The 21,265-nt window shown below is 36.0% G+C and overlaps 1 protein-coding gene across 3 annotated transcripts in view; it reads right to left on the bottom strand.

Annotated features, from left to right (window-relative positions):
• CNTN1 (contactin 1) overlaps positions 1–21,265 on the bottom strand; it is a 385,906-nt gene that overhangs the window by 147,261 nt on the left and 217,380 nt on the right. For all 3 annotated transcript variants that reach the window (XM_049882834.1, XM_049882835.1, XM_049882836.1), the window contains exons 5-7: positions 7,789–7,921; positions 3,469–3,641; positions 1,041–1,136 (exon numbers count right to left, since the gene is read on the bottom strand). In XM_049882834.1, the coding sequence (XP_049738791.1) occupies positions 1,041–1,136; positions 3,469–3,641; positions 7,789–7,921 (402 nt within the window). The remainder of the gene's footprint in view (positions 1–1,040; positions 1,137–3,468; positions 3,642–7,788; positions 7,922–21,265) is intronic.

The following is a 21,265-nucleotide window of genomic DNA, read 5'->3' as shown; positions in this document are numbered from 1 at the left end:
TGATACCCTTTCTAAAAATTCAACCATTTCCCTCAAAATTTACTCTCCCCCTTCTCCACTTAATATTTTTTTCTCTTTAGCACTTATCTACCAATATTTAACAAGATAATTACTTATCTTGTTTATGGTCTGTTTCTCTCAATAGAAGGTCTCGGACGGGAAAAAAATACACACACACACATATATATAACCACACATACACACACACATGCACATGTATATATGAACCAGATTACTGCATTCCACACAAAATAACTTAGAACATACATTTTAATGTCAAATTTATGACATAGTATTAGAAGAATATAAAACATATTTTCTTTCAATGGGAAAAGTGGTATTCTCATATTATTTCAACAGAATATTTGATAAATTAAGAGATGTGGAAATTAGTGAAAGTATATTAAGATTTCACCTTTTATATTAGTACTTTAGTGGCTATTATTTTAGCCATATTAAGTTATATAAAACATATCTTCAAAGATTGAATCTTGTGACCAATGTCACTTAATATAACCCTTTTCTAAACTAGATGATTATTCTTGCAGATGGATGCTTCTAAAGAAATTAATAATTTATGATGTCTTTATCCCTTTTTAGTGTTTAATTACAGTTCACAATATATGGTAGATGTTGAATTGTTAATAAAAACGACTGATGACTGATTATATGTCATTCTTTGAATCTGTTCTATTTCAGGAATAATTTCCAGAAAGGCTATCATATTGTCTCTTACGTAACTGGGATTTTAATAAGGATATAATCCTATATATATATATATATATGTATATATATATATGTAATTTATGAACTGAAATAGTTATAGGTCTTTAGAATTAGGGCCAAGAGACTAAAGAACCAAGAAAGGAAGAATCTGTAACACTAAAGAATGATGTATTACTAGGTTATGCAAATATTGAAACTCATTTGATAATAAATGCACCTTATTCTAAAAAAGTTTTTTTTTTTATTCTTAAGAAAACAAAAACTTTCCCATTTTGTTTTATACATGCTTATAGTCACAGAGGAACTAAATTTACCTGGATAATGATATGGAGGATCACAGAGGAGCACCATTCCTTTTCCTTCTTTAACTCTGACCTCAGGACGTTCCTCAGGGGGGAAAGGATCAAGATCTAATTATATATATAAAAAAAAAAAAAAAGAACGCATTTGTTTTCTGATCCATAGAAAGAAAGGCATTCATTAAATTTTACCATTCAGCAACTAACTCATTTGTAGACATAGTACTTCTCAGTTGGCTTAGTGAAGCCTATGAGAGTCATCTTCTTGTTCTCACATGCTGAGGTTTGCACGCATTATGGAAAAGTTCTGGTGAACTCAAACAAAGCCTGTAGATACTGATAGCAGCTATCAATATTCTGTCTGCCCTGAATATTTCAAATATCCTAAAGATTCTTCTTTAGATTTAGGAAGAAACTCAGTAAGGTTATCTGGAAATATAATGGACTCAGACAAAACCAGGGATCTATCAAAGAAAGTAGCTACAGAGGAATGGACTCATTTGAAGGGTATGCTTCTTTTCCCAAGAGAAGACTTGGATGTTGGGAAGAAATAATGTAAAAGGCAGGACCCTAGGTGGGGAACTTAAAAGTTACCAATTTCCTTCTCCTTTTCACATTCTGCGTTTTCCTCCGTTTTCATTCATTTACTCAACTTTATACGTATTTGGAATTCACACTTTGATTGATTCCTTGATGCTCTACTATTTTGATTCCTCAGGTGTTTTACTGTTGGTGATTCAGTGTCAGTCCTGCCTCTACTCCTGTTGCTTATCTATGATCAGTTCCCAAGCCGTGCTATCTAATTTTACTCTTCTCAGTAGACTGTAAACCAAAAAAAACCAAACCCAGTGCTCTCAAGTCAATTCCGACTCATAGCGACCCTATAGGACAGAGTAGGACTGCCCCATAGAGTTTCCAATGAGCGCCTGGCGGATTCAAACTGCTGACCCTTTGGTTAGCAGCCGTAGCACTTAACCACTACTCCACCAAGGTTTCCCAGTAGGCTGTATACCTCTGAAAATCACCTTCTTGCAGACGCCCCTTCAAACCTACATCTCCAGCATGATGCTTCATTTGAATGCTGGTCCCTCTCCTCAGATGCCTACTTGACATTTCTAAGTAGATAATTTAATGCTGTCATAACCTCTGCATGTGAAATAACCATTTAAATTCCTCCCATCCTTGAAATTGGTTTTACTTCCTCACATCCCCTTTTTAATGAGAGCAGAATGTTTCTGCCCTTAAACTAAATTTTACTTGAAAAATATTTAGTGGCCTTCTTTCCTTCATTGTAATGCAATCTGTCAAGTTAGTTCTTCAAGGTTTTGTACTTCTTATCAACATTCCCGCTGTCACAACACTAATATGAGCTGATTGCTCTAGCTGACTGTCTCACTCCTCCTGGTAATCACTACCACAGAGGCCTTCTTAAACATCATTTTCACTCTATAATCTACTTTACAAAAGATTTCAATGCTAATTCATAAAATCACATACTAGAAATCATCTGGTTCAACCCCTTCACCAACGTACAAATTTCCTTCAGAACAACATCTACCTTTTAGCTTAGCACAGTCTTCCTCAAACTATTTTTCACTGTTTCCCCATAAGGAGGAAATATTAATTCAAAATAATTTATCAATTAATTAAATTTCTTCCAACAGGATAAATATGGAATATGATTTTTTCAGGTAGGGTTTGAGCCCTGGAGGGCCACAAACTGTTAGGTTGCAATATCTAAGATATTTCCTCCCCCTAAGAACCAATTTTTACCCCATTTGGGGTGAAACTGCCCGCACTGAGAATGCATGGTTTAGCACTTCCATTGATACTAGTTTTTAGGGAGCCATTTGAGAGCCTTTAGAATATGCCTTAGTTTACTTTCTAATATTATCTTTTGCTACTTTGAGTATATTCAAAATACCCCTCATGATACTTTGCTCTCCCAAAAGTTTTTCTTCACCACACAGTTAAGGCCCACTCATGTTATAAGACACCCCCATTCACAGAGCTTTCTCTTTACATTCCTTTCTTATTGATTTTTTTTTCTTGATAAACTCTTATAACAGTGTTTATTGATATTCACTTTGAAGGTCAAAGTTTCTTATATTTTAACGCTTTCATGTTTATATGACTTGTTTCACTACTAAGAAACTACAACCTGTTTGTGAGCAGGCAATACGTCTTCTTTAATATCTCACACAATAAGCACTCAGTAAGGTTTGTTGGAATATTGAGGCAGGGGAGTTCATTGTCACTGAGAGAGGTAAATGGAAGTATTGTAATAGAAGAGAAAAATCCAAAACTGTAGGGAATTGCAAATTTACCATTCTAGTTTTTTTTTTTTTTTTAGTTTATGTAGATTGTTGTCAGTAATTAAAACACATCTAATTCTTACTTCACCTAAACACACATACTGTTTTTTAAAGTAGCAGTTACTTACATCCAAAGCTTAAGGTTGCTTCAATGCTTCTGACCATCCCATAGTTATTTGATGCTAAACAGTAGTATATTCCAGCATCTTGCTGCTTGTCAGGGTTGTTGATGACAAGGTTTCCTCCCACCATACTGTACCGGTCACTTGTCAGGTCAATATCCCCATTATTCATTCTCCATCTATGAGAAAAAGTAATAAATGTCATATCAAAGGTTACAAGCCCTGGAAACAGGGTACTGGCCTATCACATTCTAAAATAATATGGGTTCAGCTATGTCTGAAGTCAGATGATTAAGTAGGTGACCTGAGATGGTATTTCTTCACACCCTATAATTTCATGTCCCTGAGCTCTTAATTTGTAACTTAGCTCAGGTACAGAAAGGTAGATGCTAAAGTGCATGACATATTTCTTCTTTTTTTTTTTCATGATGTATCACAAAGGACAAATATTTCTTTGGGTTTTGCCCCATAAATTTATTTCTTAGCAGTTATATGTGGATTATAAATGATAACCATCTATACACTAGATATACATACATATATAATATTAAAGCATCGCTATAAGAAAAGTAAGATATAAAATGTCAATATATGACACTAAATATCAAAGTAATTTTTCAATAAAGCAAAAATAAACACAATCAGGGTCCTGCATGGTAAATAGTGTATTTTGACCACTAGAGGACGATCACACAATTTGAAAATGATAGAAGTCTGTGGGATCTCTTGTTACTAAGTCACAAATATACTAGTAAAACATGATCTTCCTCAGCCTAGAGTTAGTTTACACTCGTACCTTTTCACATTATTCAGGGTTTATTTTTGATAAAGCGAATTTTTTTTTTCCCATCACGTATCTACAAAGCAACCTAGTGAGACAAGTTGCAAGTAATCACACCATTAATTGACAGAAATTGACAGTAACTAGAAACGGGCTCTAACTTTCCTGGGGAGATGGGAAGAATGTGTGTATAACATAGTTTCTAATTAAGACGACCACATTCAGGATTTTATAACCCTTCTGGATCAAGGTTTACCCTTCAAGGTTTGATAAATGGCCTGCGTCTTAGTGACAGCTTTGCTCATTGCCTGGCACATTTCTGATCAGGATGTAATTCTTGTCAAGAGAGGATATCTTTTACTAAATAAAAATAACTGGAACATTTTTAGTTTTAATCTTTTATAGTATACCAAAAACTCATTGCCATCAAGTCAATTCCAACTCATATTGACCCTAGAGGACAGAGAAGAATTGCCCCACAGAGTTTCCAAGGAGCTCATGGTGGATTCAGACTGCTGACCTTTTGGTTATCAGCTGTAGCACTTAAGCACTATGCCACCAGGGTTTCCTTTTATGGTGTAGAAGGCAATTTATGCTTCCTTTTGGAAACATAGAAAACTCTGTGCTTTTTCATTTTTCAAACCTACCAAATTCCCAAAGAATAATTCCCCTCCCGCAAATGATGACCATACTGTCCCTGCTTGAAACATCCAGGGTCAAGTTGCTTAGGAGTTGTCAAGGCAGTGGATTTCCTTTTTGGGCAGCTCGAACTAGTCAGAATTCTTTTTTTTTTTTTTTTTAATTTTTCACTATATTTGCCCCCAATTTTTATGTATTGCCTTAACTTCCTCCCAGTGGATCTGATTCTACCTTTGATGGCACAGGATGATTCGGTTTTGCTGTTTGGGTAAGCTCACTGGGTTATCTTCAGGAACACACACCATTGTTGCAACCCCTTTAACACTGTCTTAAATACAGTTTTTATTGTAGTTTTTGTTTGGGGGGCCTGGACAAGATAGAGGAAGAATCAGGGCCACAAGGTTGATAAGTGGAAAGTCAAGTCCCCTGTTATACCTCTCAGGATGGTGCCTTGAAGACCAAATTATCACAGAATATGCTGCAAATATAAAACTATTGTGTGAATGACAAATTGTGTGACCAAGGTGAGCAGAGCTTGCCCTGAATATTAAGGGAATTTTAAACAATTCAAGTGTTCTTTTCCATCAGAAAAGCTGCATTATGAGATGAATTTTTTGGCTGTCAAAAGTAGGCTGCCTTCATAACAGGATGAAATATCTACTTCTCTCCTTCACCGCTCTATATGAATGTATGGATATTCAGGCCAAACATGCTCTGGGAACTTCAGTGCTTGGGCAACTTTTGGGAAGGGCTCGGTGATATATTTGCCAAAAAAAGCTTTGCTTCTTACTGTGTCTGTAGAGGGAAAGGGTAGGACAAGGAGAAACACAGCTGTCCATATTTCTAGAACATCATCCAAGAACAACCCCTTCTGTTTTGTAGCCTCCATACAAGCCTGGAGGCTGATCTCTAAGGTTCCACGTACTAATGTCAAAGACAGAATATCACAGAATAAACATTACTGAAACAGCTTTTAAGATTCTATCAACCTATCTAGATATATAAGTCTGTTGCTGTTGAGTTGATTCCAACTCATAGCCACCCTATAGGATGCAGTAGAACTGCCTCACAGAGTTTCCAAGGCTGTAATCTTTACAGAAAGACATCGCCACATCTTTCTCCCACAGAGTAGCTGGTGGATTGGAATTGCCCACCTTTCAGTTAGCAGCTGTGTGCTTAACCACTGCACCACCAAGGCTCCTCATCTAGACATATACATACTGAAAAAATTATGTTTCTTTTGAAGCCATAAAGCATGTATTTCTGTTCTGAGTCTGTGACCGACAGGCTCTTGAGCAAGCCGATTTACTTATTCAGCTCCTGTAAAATTATGTGCTTGAGTTATCTTATCTCCTCTATAGCCCCTATTAGTTATACTACCCTATATCCATGACTTGGGCTCAAGCATAGCAACTATTGTGGGTGTGGCGCAGGACCACAGGGTCACTATGAGTCGGAGCTGACTCCACGGCACCTAACAACAACATGTCCATGACATTGTGCATGGGCTCTTAAAACCTATGGCTTCCGGATAAAAATAAGTTTATTCCATTAATTATTTTCAAAACAAAAATGTTATTTATAATTTATAAAATATCTATTTATATTGCACTCCCATGCATGAAATTGAAATGATAAATCCAATTTCAAAGGGATGGTGATTTTGTACCCAAAGTTGTATTTTGTTTTAAGAAATAATTTTGTAATTATAGCTAGAGGCAAGAGAAAATTGGTAATTAGAATTAACTGGGGTGGTGAAAATCTTATCTTTGATAACTTTCTCTAACAATGACATTTCTTTTTCTATCCAGGAAACAAAAATCTGCTATTAAAATTAACCTTGTTGAGTGACAGCTTTCAATTAGTTCAGAAGACATTAACACACTAGAGCCTCAATTTCCTCATCAATCACTTTCTTTGTCTTCTTGGAACCATTTGACAGGTGAAATGTCAACCCATTGGCATTTGGTTAATTTTTTAATCTTATTCTTTGTATCAGATAAGAATGTTAGTATACTTTTCTTAACCATCTGAAGCAAGAAATTTCGTTGTTTCTTTTTATAAAATTATTTTTGATAGCCTTAATATGTAACATAGACAAACAGAAAGAGATATGTTTATATAGATCGCCTTTAGTGTAGAGACAATTAAGAAATCTGGTGTGTTTTCTGGAATATAGGTTTGAGACTATTAGAAAAAAAGTGGTACTTCCTAGAATTATCTATGTAAGCTTTTTAAATATAGTTAATATGTGTATAAATATAACATATATATATATATATACGTATATACATGTGAGGAGACCCTGGGGGCGTAGTGATTAAGAGCCGTGGCTGCTAACCAAAAGGTCAGCAGTTCAAATGCACCAGACACTCCTTGGAAACTCTACAGGGTAGTTCTATTCTGTCCTATAGGCTGACTGTGAGTCGGAATCAACTCAACAGGAAAGGGTTCGGGTTTTTTTTGTTGTTGTTGTATATATGTGAATTAATGTTCGTTCTGTATATTGTCTATCATCTATAGGTATAAGTTATCCAGGCCAAACCATAAATAATATTTTTTCTTAAACCTCTATATTTAAATTGTGCATGAATTTTATACACCTTTTTGCAAGCTTAATAATATGATTTCCATTAGATGATTTTTTAATGGATAATGTAAATGTCACTGGCATTACCTGTGGCTGTGCATGAAATACTAAATGAGTTATTTGCAAATGCTGAAGAAAACATGTTATCTATTTGGCTATTAGACAACTGTTTTTAAAAATATTTTGTATACCAATATTTTTGTTCATGTCCATGGACTTATATCTTAGCTTTTATCTATCAGAATAGTGTCATAAATGTTGACTTGCAATCTTTAGTCAGACATTTTATTATGAAAAGAACGGTGAGGTACGTTACTTGTAAACTGGGAAAGGGCTGGCTCGTGCCCTGCAGTTTAGTGAAACTTTTCCTTCCGGTGATTCCTCTGGATAGACGGTATTGACGGGTTGCTCTTCAAAAATTGGTCCAAATCCTTTGTCTTCCTCAGAAACTACAAGATAAAAATAAAATTATTTTACAGTGTGCTGTTTTATAAGTTAGAGAAATTTTGGATAAACTGAAAAAAGTTATTTAAAAAAAAATTCTGAAAAACAAAATCTCACTTTTCGTTTAAAACACAGGTATTTTCCTTCACAACTCCAAGGAAAACTTTCAGGTTCTTTATTTAAAAATCTCCTCTGCTCATCTCCCATCATTTCCCCAAAAGTGTCTTGTGTTTCAGTCATGCGTAACTACTTGCAGTTCCTCAAACAAGCCATGCTTATGTGCCTCTGATCTTTTGCACATGCTATTCTTTTTTCTGAAATCACAGGCCCACTTCTCTCTTACTATCAAACTTTGCATAGTCTTTTATGACCTAGTCATAGAGCTAGTTTCTTCAGAAAGCCACCTATGACCCCTCCTGGCTGTAGTTAGCCGTCTTTTATGTTCCCGTAACTCCCTGTACAGGGTATGGTGCTTAACACACCTGTTGTGATAATGAGTGTAATTTTCTCCTCAACTGCATTGCAAATGCTTGGGAACAGGTTGCCAGGTACTCTACTTTCTTGCTAGCTATCTAGTAGTTTGGAACAAGCTAAGTGCTTAATAAATAGATAAATGAGTCTCTAGATGTTTTAGGAAAATTGATTCCTTTCCTGGATCAGTTCTTAGTTTTTTTTCTAAACATGTGATCAGCACTGGTACTCAAACATCTAGAACAATAATAAACAAATTACATGGGTATGAGATCTGACCAACTGGTTTCAAATCCATCACAAACATCTACCCACATAGGAAAGTCCTTGTTCCTGACAGTCTATCTAAATGGAAAGAGTGAGACCTCATATCAGGAAGAGGAGAAGGGAATCAGCTACATGTAACCAATATGGCAGTATTTACAGACCCAGCTAAAAGCCACATGTCCCAAATGAATCAATAATGATCTAGATACCTAAAAAGAGGGGAACTTTCTTGCCTGGGGTCATTGAAATGACCCTGCTACATCAAAGTCATAGTCCACTCCTCCAAATCATTTTTAAGAGAAATTTTAAAGCAAATGACATGTAGACATTCCGTCTGCTCTAACATCAACCTTGAAGTAAAAGCTTTGTTCCAGCTTCCCTTCATTATGTCATTTAAATCTTGCCTCAGATAAGCAAATATATAGAAACTAAAGATTATTAGTGGTTACTCGGGATAGGAGGGAGGGGGAAGGGGAAGTTCTTGCTTTGGGGACATTGAGTTTATGTTAATGGTGGTGCAATAATTTGGAAAAAGATATTGAGAATGGTTGTGCAACTTGAAGAATATAATTTCACTGAATTTTACATGTAGAAATTGAGTTGGCATATGTTTTGTTATGTATATTTATACCTAATTAAAAAATACTTGCCTCATTATTATTTAGCAGTGTGTCTTCGGAAAAATTATTTGGTCTTTCCAAGCCTCAATATCTTATTTATAAAACAGGGATAGTAATAGAATCCACCACATAGGATTACAGTGAGAACTCAATTTTAAGGTAATGTATTTTTTTTTTTTTTATGTAACACACTTAGTAGTGTCCCTGGCACACAGTCAGCAATCAACAAGTGCTGATTTTGCCAATATTCTCATGAGTTTGCTACTTCTTTAAAAATTTAATTTACATTTTTCATATATATCAACTTCTAGACTAATTATAGGAAGCCCTGGTGACATAGTGGTTAAGATCTACAGCTGCTAACCAAAAGGTCAGCAGTTCGAATCCACCGGGCACTTCTTGGAGACCGTATGGGGCAGTTCTACTCTGTCCTATAGGGTTGCAATGAGTTGAAATCAACTCAACGGCAACAGGTTTGGTTTTTTTTTTTAGACTAATTATGAGGCTTATAAAAGCCACAAGCCAAGTTGTACTAATTCTTGTAGATACAGTGCTATCACCATTGTGTTGTTTTGAGCACCCAATACATATTTATTATACAAACAGATGATTAATAGAATCCATAAGCTGTTTCCCCAGTATGAAGCATTAATTTCTCCAAATTTAGCCCAAATATTTCAAAGGTAGATGCTTATTTTTAGTCACAATTTGCTGAAATTGTCACTCTAAAAATTTGAGACCTCACAATTTCCACAAGGTCCCATAGGAAAGTGATTTCAGATAGCAGATAAATCAGTGGGCCAGAATAGAGGAATCATAGGACCTTAGATTTCCAGCTATGAAGTTTTCCAGCTGTTGTTTTATGCAAGCCATTTGTTTTCTATAAACATTGGTGTTATGGATTGAATTATGTCCCCCAAAGATATGCGTTGTAAATCCTAACCTACGTGCCTGTGGTTATAATCATTTGACAATGGGTTGTATTTCTTATGCTAATAAGGCAGGATTAATATAGGGTGTACTTTGAGTTAGTCTCTTTTGAGATATAAAAGACATTAAATCAGCAAGCCAGCAAGCAGACAGATAGATGCCATGCCACATGATGATCACCAAGAAGCCAAGGGACAAAGACTTTCCTCCAGAGCCGACAGAGAAACAAAGCCTTCCCCTAGAGCTGGTGCCCTGAATTTGGACTTCTAGCCTCCTAATCTGTAAGAAAATAAACATCCATTCGTTAAAACCACTCACTTGTGGTATTTCTGTTATAGCAGCACTAGATAACTAAGATCGCTGCTTTCTTCATTTTAAAAAGAAAGAAATAGAAGTATGTGTCCTAAGGACCTCTTGGACCTACTATACCCCCAACTAAAATCATAAATGTGAGGTGCACACAGAAGCTCTCTGTTGCTGATTTTGAAAGTCCTGTTCTGAGCTATCTCTAGTTCAATATCCTTCTTGAGGTTGTAAAAACCAGAGATACAAACGATGTTTTCTGCTTTGCTTCTAACACTTTTTTTGATCATGCCAAATACTTTCTGGCCTTTCAGAGTGTAACAACAAACCTGGGAAAAATAAACAATGAATCCCACATTCCTGATAATTTAGAGACTTTCATTTTGTATGTAGGGTCTGGTTTTTCCAATCTCTGGAAAAAAAAAATGACCTTGTGCTTAGCTGTGGTAAAATCATATGCTATTGTTCTTCCAACTTGGATAACTTCATGAGATCTTCCTTGAGTCTCTCCCAATTGCACAGCTTTTCTGACTGGGGCAACTTAGTAATAGCTGCCAAACTAGAGATCCTGTTGTTCTTTCCAATTTCACGTAAAAATTCTTAAAGGGAAAACTTCTGGCCACATTAAAAAAAAACACATTTTTATCAATATATTTAGATTCTCTTCTTGGAGATGACTTCAATTCACACCTTACCCACTGTTTAATATTTTTTTTAGCGTGAAATGTTTGAAACATTTTTTAAAACATATGCATATATATAGATTAAATATTCAGAAAACTAAAAATAAAAACTGTTCTGGGGACTATAAAGCTCATAAATATCTTTGAATTACGTTATACTTATATAGCGACCCTGATGATGATGTTATTAATATTACCAATGGAAAAGATCATCAGATTTAACGATAAACAAATGTCTGATGCAATTATACATATACTTAAAACATAGACCACTGATATCTGCAGGATTGGATCTTGAGTTTCCACTTCCTACATCAATGGTAGGATAAGAATTTCACAGAGCCATCTCAAGTACTATGGCTTGATAAACTACAGGTATTAGTTGTCCATGGTTTAGTCAATGGAATGATTCTAAACTTGGGTATAGTGATAATGTTTAGATACAAAATCAAAAGCATGATCCATGAAAGGAAGAAAAAATGGTGCTGGACTTTATTAAAATTAAAAACTTATGCTCTGCAAAAGATATTGTTAAGAGAATCTTAGGTCTTTGGGGTTAGGGGTCATCTTTGGGCCTTCTCCAACCTGCATCTCACTATTGCTGGTATTGTTATTAGGTGGAGTCAAGTGGGTTCTGACTCATAGCGACACTATGTACAACAGAAGGAAACACTGCCTGGTCCTGCACCATCCTCACAATCATTGCTATGCTTGAGCCCATTGTTTCAGCCACTGCATCAATCCATCTCATCAAAGGTCTTCCTTTCTTTCAAAGACCCTCCCTTTTACCAAGCATGAAGTCCTTCTCCAGGGACTGATCCCTCCTGATAACTTATCCAGAGTACATGAGACGTAGTCTTGCCATCTTTGCTTCTAAGGAGCATTTTGGTAGTGCTTCTTCCAAGACAGATTTGTTCGTTCTTTTTTCAGTCCATGGTATAGTCAATATTCTTCACCAACACAATTCAAAGGCATCAATTCTTCAGTCTTCCTTATTCATCGTCCAGCTTTCACATGCATATGAGGCGATTGAAAACACCATGGCCTGGGTCAAGTGCACCTTAGTCTTCAAGGTGACATCTTTGTTTTTCAACACTTTAAAGAGGTCTTTTGCAGCAGATTTGTCCAATGCCATGCATCTTTTGATTTCTTGATTGCTGATTCCATGGGTGTTGATTGTGGATCTGAGTAAAATGAAATGCTTGACAACTTCAATCTTTTCTCCATTTACCATGATGATGTCTATTCGTCCAGTTGTTAGGATTTTTGTTTTCTTTATGTTGAGGTGTAATCCATACTAAAGACTGTAGTCTTTGATCTTCATCAGTAAGTGCTTCAAGTCATCTTCATTTTCAGCAAAGTTGTGCCATCTGCATAACACAGGTTGTTAATGAGTCATCCTCCATAACCGGATGCCCCATTCTTCTTCATATAGTCCAGCTTCTCAGATTATTTGCTTAGTATACAGGTTGAATAAGTATGGTGAAAGGATACAAACCTGATACACATCTTCCTGATTTTAAATCACATAATAGCCCCTTTTTCTGTTCGAATGACTGCCTCTTGGTCTATGTACAGGTTCCTCATCAGCACTATTAAGTGTTCCAGAATTCTCATTCTTTGAAATGTTATCCATAATTTGTTACGATCCACACAGTCAAATGCCTTTGCATAGTCAATAAAACACTGGTAAACATCTTAGTGGTACTCTCTATTTTCAGCCAGGATCCATCTGACATCATCAACGATATCCCTGGTTCCACATTCTCTTCCGAATCTGACTTGAATTTCTGCCAGTTCCCTGTCGATGTATTGTTGCAGCCACTTTCAAATTATCTTCACCAAAATTTTATTTGTGTGTGGTATTAATGATATTGTTCGATAATTTCTGCACTTGATTGGATAACGTTTCTTGGGAACAGGCGTAAATGTGGATCTCTTCCAGCTGGTTGGCCAGGTAGTTTTCTTTTAAATTTCCTGGCATAGACGAGTGAGCACTTCCAGCGCTGCATCTGTTTGTTGAAACATCTCAATTAGTATTCTGTCAATTCCTAGAGACTTGTTTTTTGCCAGTGCCTTCAGTGCCCCTTGGACCTCTTCCTTCAGTAGCATCAGTTCTTGATTATATCCTACCTCCTGAAATAATTGAATGTCAACCAATTCTTTTTGGTATAGTGACTCTGTGTATTTCTTACATCTTCTTTTGATGCTTCCTGTGTCGTTTAAAATTTTCACTGTATAATCCTTCAGTTTTGCAACTCAAGGCTTGATTTTTTTCTTCATTTCTTTCAGCTTGAGAAATGCTTAGCGTTTTCTTCCCTTTTGGTTTTCTATGTCCAAGTCTTTGCACATGTCATTATAATACTTTACTTTGTCTTCTCAAGACACCCTTTGAAATCTTCTGTTCAGCTCTTTTACCTCATAATTTTTTCCTTTTGCTTTATCTACTCGACATTCAAGAGCAAGTTTCAGAGTCTCTTTTGACATACTTTTTGGTCTTTTCTTTCTTTCCTGTCTTTTTAATGACCTCTTGCTTTCTTCTTGTGTGATACCCTTGATGTCATTCCACAATTCGTCTGGTCTTTGGTCATTAGCGTTAAGTGCATCAAATCTATTCTTGAAGTGGTCTCTAAATTCAGGTGGAATACGCTCAAAGTCATACTTTGGCTGGTGTAGACTTGTTCTAATTTTCTTAAGTTTCTCTTGAACTCGCATATGAGCAATTGATGGTCTGTTCCACAGTCAGCCCCTGGTCTTATTCTGACTGATGATATTGAGCTTTTACATTGCCTTTTCCACAGATGTAGTTGATTAGATTTCTGTATATTCCATCCGGTGAGGTACACTTTTAGGATCACTGTTTATGTTGGTGAAAAAAGGCATTTGCAATAAAGAGGTCGCTGGTTTTGCAAAATTCTATCATGTGATCTCTAACATCATTTCTATCACAAAAGTCATGTTTTCCAACTACTGATTCCTCTTTGTTTCCAACTTTCACATTCCAATCACCAGTAACTATCAATGCATCCTGATTGCATGTTTGATCAATTTCAGACTGCAGAAGTTGGTAAAAATCTTCAGTTTCTTCATCTTTGGCCTAAGTAGTTGGTGCATAAATTTGAAAAATAGTCATATTAACTGGTCTTTTGTGTACGCATATGATACTATCTTATCACTGACAGCATTGTATTTCAGAATAGATCTTGAAATGTTCTTTTTGATGATGAATGCAGTGCCATTCATCTTCAAGTTGTCATTCCTGGCATAGTAGATCATATGATTATCTGATTCAAAATGGCCAATACCAGTCCATTTCAGCCCACTAATACCTAGGATATTGATGTTCATGCATTGCATTTCATTTTTGACAATTTCCAATTTTCCTATGTTCATACTTTGTACATTCCATGTTCCAATTACTAACGGATATTTGCAGCTGTTTCTTCTCATTTTGAGTCATGCCACTTCAGCAAACGAAGGTCCTGAAAGCTTGACTCCATCCACATCTTTAAGGTTGACTCTACTTTGAAGAGGCAGCTCTTCTGCAGTCATCTTTCGAGTGCCTTCCAACCTGAGGGGCTCATCTTCCAGTACTGCATCAGACAATGTTCCACTGCTATTCATAATGTTTTTACTGGCTAATGCTTTTCAGAAGTAGACTGCTGGGTCCTTCTTTCTAGTCTGTCTTAGTCTGGAAGCTCAGCTGAAACCTGTCCACCATGGGTGACCCTGCTGGTATTTAAATACCTGTGGTATAGCTTCCAGCATCACAGCAACACACAAGCTCCCACCATATGACAAACCAACAGATGCGTAGGGTGCATTCCACTAATAGTGACAAATTGGAGAGATTTTCAACTAACTAAAAGCCTTGGTATTGCAGTGGTTAAGCACTCTTGCTAACCAAAAGGTCAGTGGTTTGAACCCACCAGCCACTCTGTGGGAGAAAGATGTGGCAGTCTGCTTCTATAAAGATTTACAGCCTTGGAAATCCTATGGGGCAATTCTATTTGGTCCTATAGGGTTGGTATGAGTCAGAATATACTCCACGGCAATAGGTTTGGTTTCTTTTGAGAGGATTTCAGCTAACTAAATATCTGCCTCATTTAATGATGTGGAATATTATGTGATGACATACAATTTCATAAAATTTGAACTTAAGTCAACAGGTGCAGGGTAGCATTACATCAAGAACTGTGGGTATTATTATACTTTCAATGTAGAAATAGGCAATCATGGTCTGGTCAATAATGCCCTCTGGCAATGCCATTGTAAGTATGGTCATAATCCCAAATACTCAATTTAACTTACAATTTAATTAGCTTCCTTGAAAGAAATATTTTTACCACATTGAAGGGGAGTTATGTTCATTCATAACTGCTTCAATTATTTAAAGTACTATACGGTGCCTTCGAACATATCAAAGACAGATTCACGTAAGCATATATCTACATAGAAATTATTTGGTAGATTTGCATATTTTAATTAGAAGCTAGTCTTAAATATTTCTTTTGATCTTGTATCTTTTGATTTTAAGGTATGTGCTTTGAAATAAATTTGGTTATCTTTCTTAAAAAAGCTGAGGATACATTTTTAGTAGTTTCTTCATCTTGATCATACGTATTAAAAAAAAGAAGTTTCTTTTTTTACTAGAAAAGGTGCCAGCAATGAAAATATACATTGAAAAGAATGTCATATACTAATAATGATGAGGCTGTATCTATCTATTGATAGACAATTCCTCAAAGGATATAAGTAAAGACAGAACACTTATTGTGTGAAGTGAGTTAAACTTTATAGGCCAAAATGGATAATATTAGTGACCCATACTATTTTTCTTCTCAACAAGAAGTATTTTTCACAAATTATATACATATATTCCCTAGTATTCCACTATCATTTGCTCTTTATAGGAACAATGAAACATTTAAGGACAAAAAATGAATGTAATTTTCAACAAAATATTGAAATGTTTCATGTTGAAAAAACATTCTATTGAAGATATTTTCTGAGAACTGAATATACTTCACATCATATTAGTAGTTCAAGCAAGTATTATTTTGTAAATATGTTTTTTGCTTTTCTAAAATTTTTAGACCTGAATAAAATAATGTATTCCTTTAGATGGTTTTTCATTTACCCTATCCATTTTACTTTGTGTACATACATGGACCCTTGAGATATAAATTGGTGGAGTCCATGAGTGGCACAAATGGTTAAGTGCTCGACTACTAGATGAAAGTTTGGCATTTGGAACCCACCCAGAGGCACCTCAGGAGTATGGCCTGGCAATCTGCTTCCAAAAGGTCACAGTCTTGAACACTCAATGAAACAGTTCTACTCTACACACAGAGTTGCAATGAGTCAGAAGTGACTCGACAGCAACAAGCAACAACAGTGAAAAATTACTCAAAATAAAGAGTTTGTATTGCATCGCCATGCCCAGTGTCCACCTTTGAATGCAAATTTTGTAACCCCCTAGAAGAGAGCGCCTGAGCTCATCGCTCTGTTGGCTCAACTGGGGCACTCAAATGAAGGGAAAGGAAGGGCTCACACAGAGCTCAGAAAAAGATCCATTAACTCTGGGATTCTACTCTCAGATCACAGAATATACAGCCACTTTTACTTTTTTTATAGCTATAAAAAGAATTAGATGACAAATTTTGATTGATGCTTTGGGAGTTTTACAGGGTTAAAAGGAAAAGAAAAAATATTTCTTACTTGATAGAATCTTTTAAAAAGAATCTCTTGAAGTACAGAATTATAGATGACTTCGCAAGCTAATGGAGGATTTAACACTTCTTATGACTCTTTCGTTTGATCTGCTGTTTATGCAAAGTCATTAATTTTCCACCATACAGTGACTATCATAAATCTATGGCAGAAGCAAGTATACTTCTTAAGTTTGATTAAGAAGATTTCCAAGAAACAAATAATTTATGAACATTTGCAGTCAAATTTACAGATGTAAATGACAGCCAAAACTGCTACTTTTCTCAGTTTCATAGTTAATCTAACCAGCCAGTTGTATTATCTAAAATGGGATTATTTCAGGTCTCACTGTAAGAGATAGTTTTCTGTAATCTTGCTATCCTATTTTATTTCTGGAAATTGAATGTATAGTTACTATTTGTACTTAAGAGTTATTCTTTATTCATTTTATATTCTTTTTGAAGCAAATTCTATTTCTTTTTGTGTAATATGTCACCTCAACCAACTTGTTATTAGACAAAATTTTATATAACAGTGGCTAAGAACTCAACTGCTAGCCAAAAGGTTGGCAGTTCAAATACACCAGCTGCTCCTTGGAAACCCTATGGGGCAGTTCTACTCTGTCCTATAGGGTCACTATGAGTCAGAATCGATTCAACGGCAATAAGATTTTTTGTTTGTTTGTTTTGTTTTGTTTTTTATGCCATAAGAAAAGTCTTGGGAAAAATTTATTAGGGAAAAGCAATAGTGACAAAATTTGAAGGGTCTAGAATATGGGGTATTGGGGTGGAGAGTAGTGCAAGCTCTCTTGATATCCAGGAAACTCTAAATGATGCAACGAGGCAATATTTAAATTGTCTCAAAACATAGTTTCCAGGCTTTATAGCCTCTTATTTTCACACCCAATGTTTCACCACCGATAACAGAGCAAGGATGTTTAGGGGTTGGGCTTTGAATACTCCAATGTCTCAGTTCTTTAGGGTCTTGGGTAATACGAAACATTGAGTAATTTACCGTAACTGAAGTACAAAGTAAGGAGTCGGTCCCCAAAAAATGCGGAAGTCGTTATTACAATGAACGGTGAGATTAGCAGCAAGGTTCCAAAGTCCATTGCTGTTGAGCCAATTCCGACTCATAGTGACCCTACAGGATACAGTATAACTGCCCCATAGGGTTTCCAAGGCTGTAATCTTTATGGAATACTCTTATGGAGTGGATGGTGCATTCGAACTGCCAACTTTTTGGTTAGCAGCCAATCGCTTAACCACTGTGCCACTCAGGCTCCTAGCAGAAAGGATAGGTGGACTAAATTCTCCTCTGCTTGCTTTCACCTGCCCAAGGAAAGCCCATCACGTCTCTTGATAGTAACCACTTCCTTCACCTGTGGTCCACCCCTGCAGCCTCCAGACACTGTGTTTATGCATAACTGGCTGAGCATCTTCCACACCTACTGTACGTCTGTCCACATTTGGCATGCCCTAGCTGGTGGGTCTACTCCTAGGACCCAGTCCATCTCAGCCTGCCTCAGATTTAATTCAATTAATGGGGCTGTACGTGACCATATTACAAAATAGTGAAATTCATTGTCGTTGAATGACATACAGTCTGTCATATAGATAGGAACATATGCTGAAAATAATGCTAAGTAGTTGATGTGAGTCTAATGGAAAAAAAAATTGGGGAAATTTGGGCTTCAATGGTGTAAAGACATGGGAAATTCCATAACTTCCCTCTCTACAGCCAAGCAATGAAGATTTTAAATTTTTTTTGAATTACAGCCTTGATAAAGTAATATCAATAACCTAAATGTAAAATACAGATTATTTTATATGTAAAGTACAGATTATTTTACATGCTAATGTTTATAAAATAGATGTTATACTGCTATTTCATTCCCTCCCTTTATGGTTTGTCTCACTGAATTAGAAAGGAATTAAAGAGATATTTATTACCATTATACGTTAGCCTAGGTGAGTGCTGATCATGAGGTAGATGCAATTTTTTTTTTTCCCTTTCAAGAATGGTACTAACAGACCAACAGTGAAAAAAAAGCACCTAAAATAAATAGTTACTCTCAAATAATTAAGGTACTCATGAAAAAGCTGAACATTATAGGTTGACTATTGGAAAGGTTGGCAATTCAAGTCCACCCAGGAACACCTTGGAAGAAATATCTGGTAATCTCTTTCTGAAAAATTAGCCATTGAAAACTTGATAGAGCATAGTTTTATTCTGACACAAATAGGGTCACCATGAGTAGGCATCAGCTGGACAGCAACTAGTGGTAATGGTATGCACAAATTAGCTATGTTCATCGCCTTATCTCTATAGGATAAAATGTTGCATTTACACAATCTAAAAAATGAAAAAAGAAGAAATTTTAAAAAGACACAGGGAAGAGTGAGGTTCATTTTGCTGATTTTATTATAAGCCTTGTAGTACTTTATGATTAAAACTAACAATGTTTATGTCTTATTTTAATATATATATAATATTTTATTTTAAAACAAAATGAGCAGAAAAAACAGCAAGAAAAATAAAACAACATAAAAAGAGAAAACAAATAAACAAACCTAAGTCAGCTAGGGCTATTAAGGTTGCTATAAAAATAATAGTAAAAAAGCCTACTATATATAAACTCGTTGCTGTCGAGTTGATTCTGACTTATAGTGACCCTATATGCAGGATGTTATATTGGATAGGGAACCTTGGTGGAGCAGTGGTTAAGAGCTTGGCTATTAATCAAAAGGCTGGCAGTTCAAATCACTAGCTGCTCTTGGTAACCCTATGGGGCAGTTCCACTCTGTCCTATCCACTCTCTATGAGTTGGAATCAACTCAACAGCAATAGGTTTGGTTTGGTTTTGGATGCTGGATAGAAATCTTTCATTTATAAGTGAGAAAAATCTCAATTTCAGTGATATAACAGATATTGTTGGTTGACTGAACAGTATCTATTCTCTCCTTTTACCTTTCTGGGCAAGATCAGATTTGTTCAAGGATCAATCCCACCCACACATAACTCAGAAGTAAAGGTTGACCAGTGTTAATTCCAGTTACCCCTGCTGATGACTGTCTTGATGGTATGTGTGACAACACTGGATATTGAGTTGTTCAGAGATCTGAAAGTTTTCTGGAGAAGGTTTTGTTTTTAAAAAAGATACAAACAAGAAAAAAAAAAAAAAAAACACAGCCTCACCTGTGCATGTTTGTGTAACTCTGTGTGAAACTATAACTGCAGCACTGCTGCTGGTAGACCAAGCAGAAAACTTGCAAGTTGACTATTGGATTAATAATGTGCATGCCATTAGTGAGGTAAACAAGGCACCTAGTTTGGGCTGCATGGAGGCTAAATTCAGGGAATTGAAAACAGTAAGTATGGGCTATTTTTGAGTAATACTGTTGTAAAAAAAAAAAAAAAAACAGAGAGAGATACATGGGACATTAGCTGAAAGGTGTGGAGACAACAGAGGGATTTTTTCTTTAATGAGAGACATTACAGAATATTTGTGTGTTTATGGGGATAATCCAGTAGAGAAGGAGAACTTGATTATGAGTAGAGAGAGGAGACAATTGCAGAAGCACCGAACTTAAACAGACAAGGTGAGACAGGACCTAGTGTGCAAGTGGAGAGCTTGGTCTGGAGAGGTCATCTGTGAAACAGGCTGGAAGGCAGAGTATATGGGCACAGATGTATGCGATGAGTCGATGTGGTAGTGGAGGCTTGTGGAGGTTCTCTTTTGTTTTTTTTCAAATTTCTCTGTGTAAAAAGATGCAGTTATCTGATAAAAGTAAGGATGGGCAAGAACTCCTGGAAGGTTTGAGAAGAAAGGGGCCTGTATGACATGATCTAGGAGAGTGAGAAAATTAATGTACTGAGGAAGTGGGGTATGTTTGCTGCACACACACTGCCAGCTGCCCACTTGATGGTAACAGTCGTGAATTTAAATTGAGACCAGTCAACGTAAATAAGGGCTTTTTGTTTTGTTTTCCTCCTATGACTATCAGCTAGGTGGTCAAATAAGCTTGGGAATTTTTGGAAGTTTTACAACTCTCCCTCCTCAAAGAGTCACAGTATTGATTACTTAGGGTATGATAGCTATTATAAATAGTATAAATATTATAGTTATTAAGTAAAAAGCATTCATAATACTTATTTAAAGCTAAAAATGAACTATTGAGCTTTAATTTACCAGCACTTTCCAAATTTGTTCAACAATGAAGTACTTTTTAATGCAATTCCTACTAATACCCTGCAAAACAAGTACTACATTTTGGAATACTTTGGGAAATACTGGCCTAAGCACAACCCGTATCTCCCCACCTCTGTTTCCTTATTTGTGCCACTTCCTTGTATTTGGAAT

Source organism: Elephas maximus, chromosome 4 (assembly GCF_024166365.1).
Source record: "Elephas maximus indicus isolate mEleMax1 chromosome 4, mEleMax1 primary haplotype, whole genome shotgun sequence".
NCBI classification, from domain to species: Eukaryota; Metazoa; Chordata; class Mammalia; order Proboscidea; family Elephantidae; genus Elephas; species Elephas maximus.
Note: the sequence above shows the minus strand (reverse complement) of the source record. Positions and strands in the feature narration are given on the sequence as shown.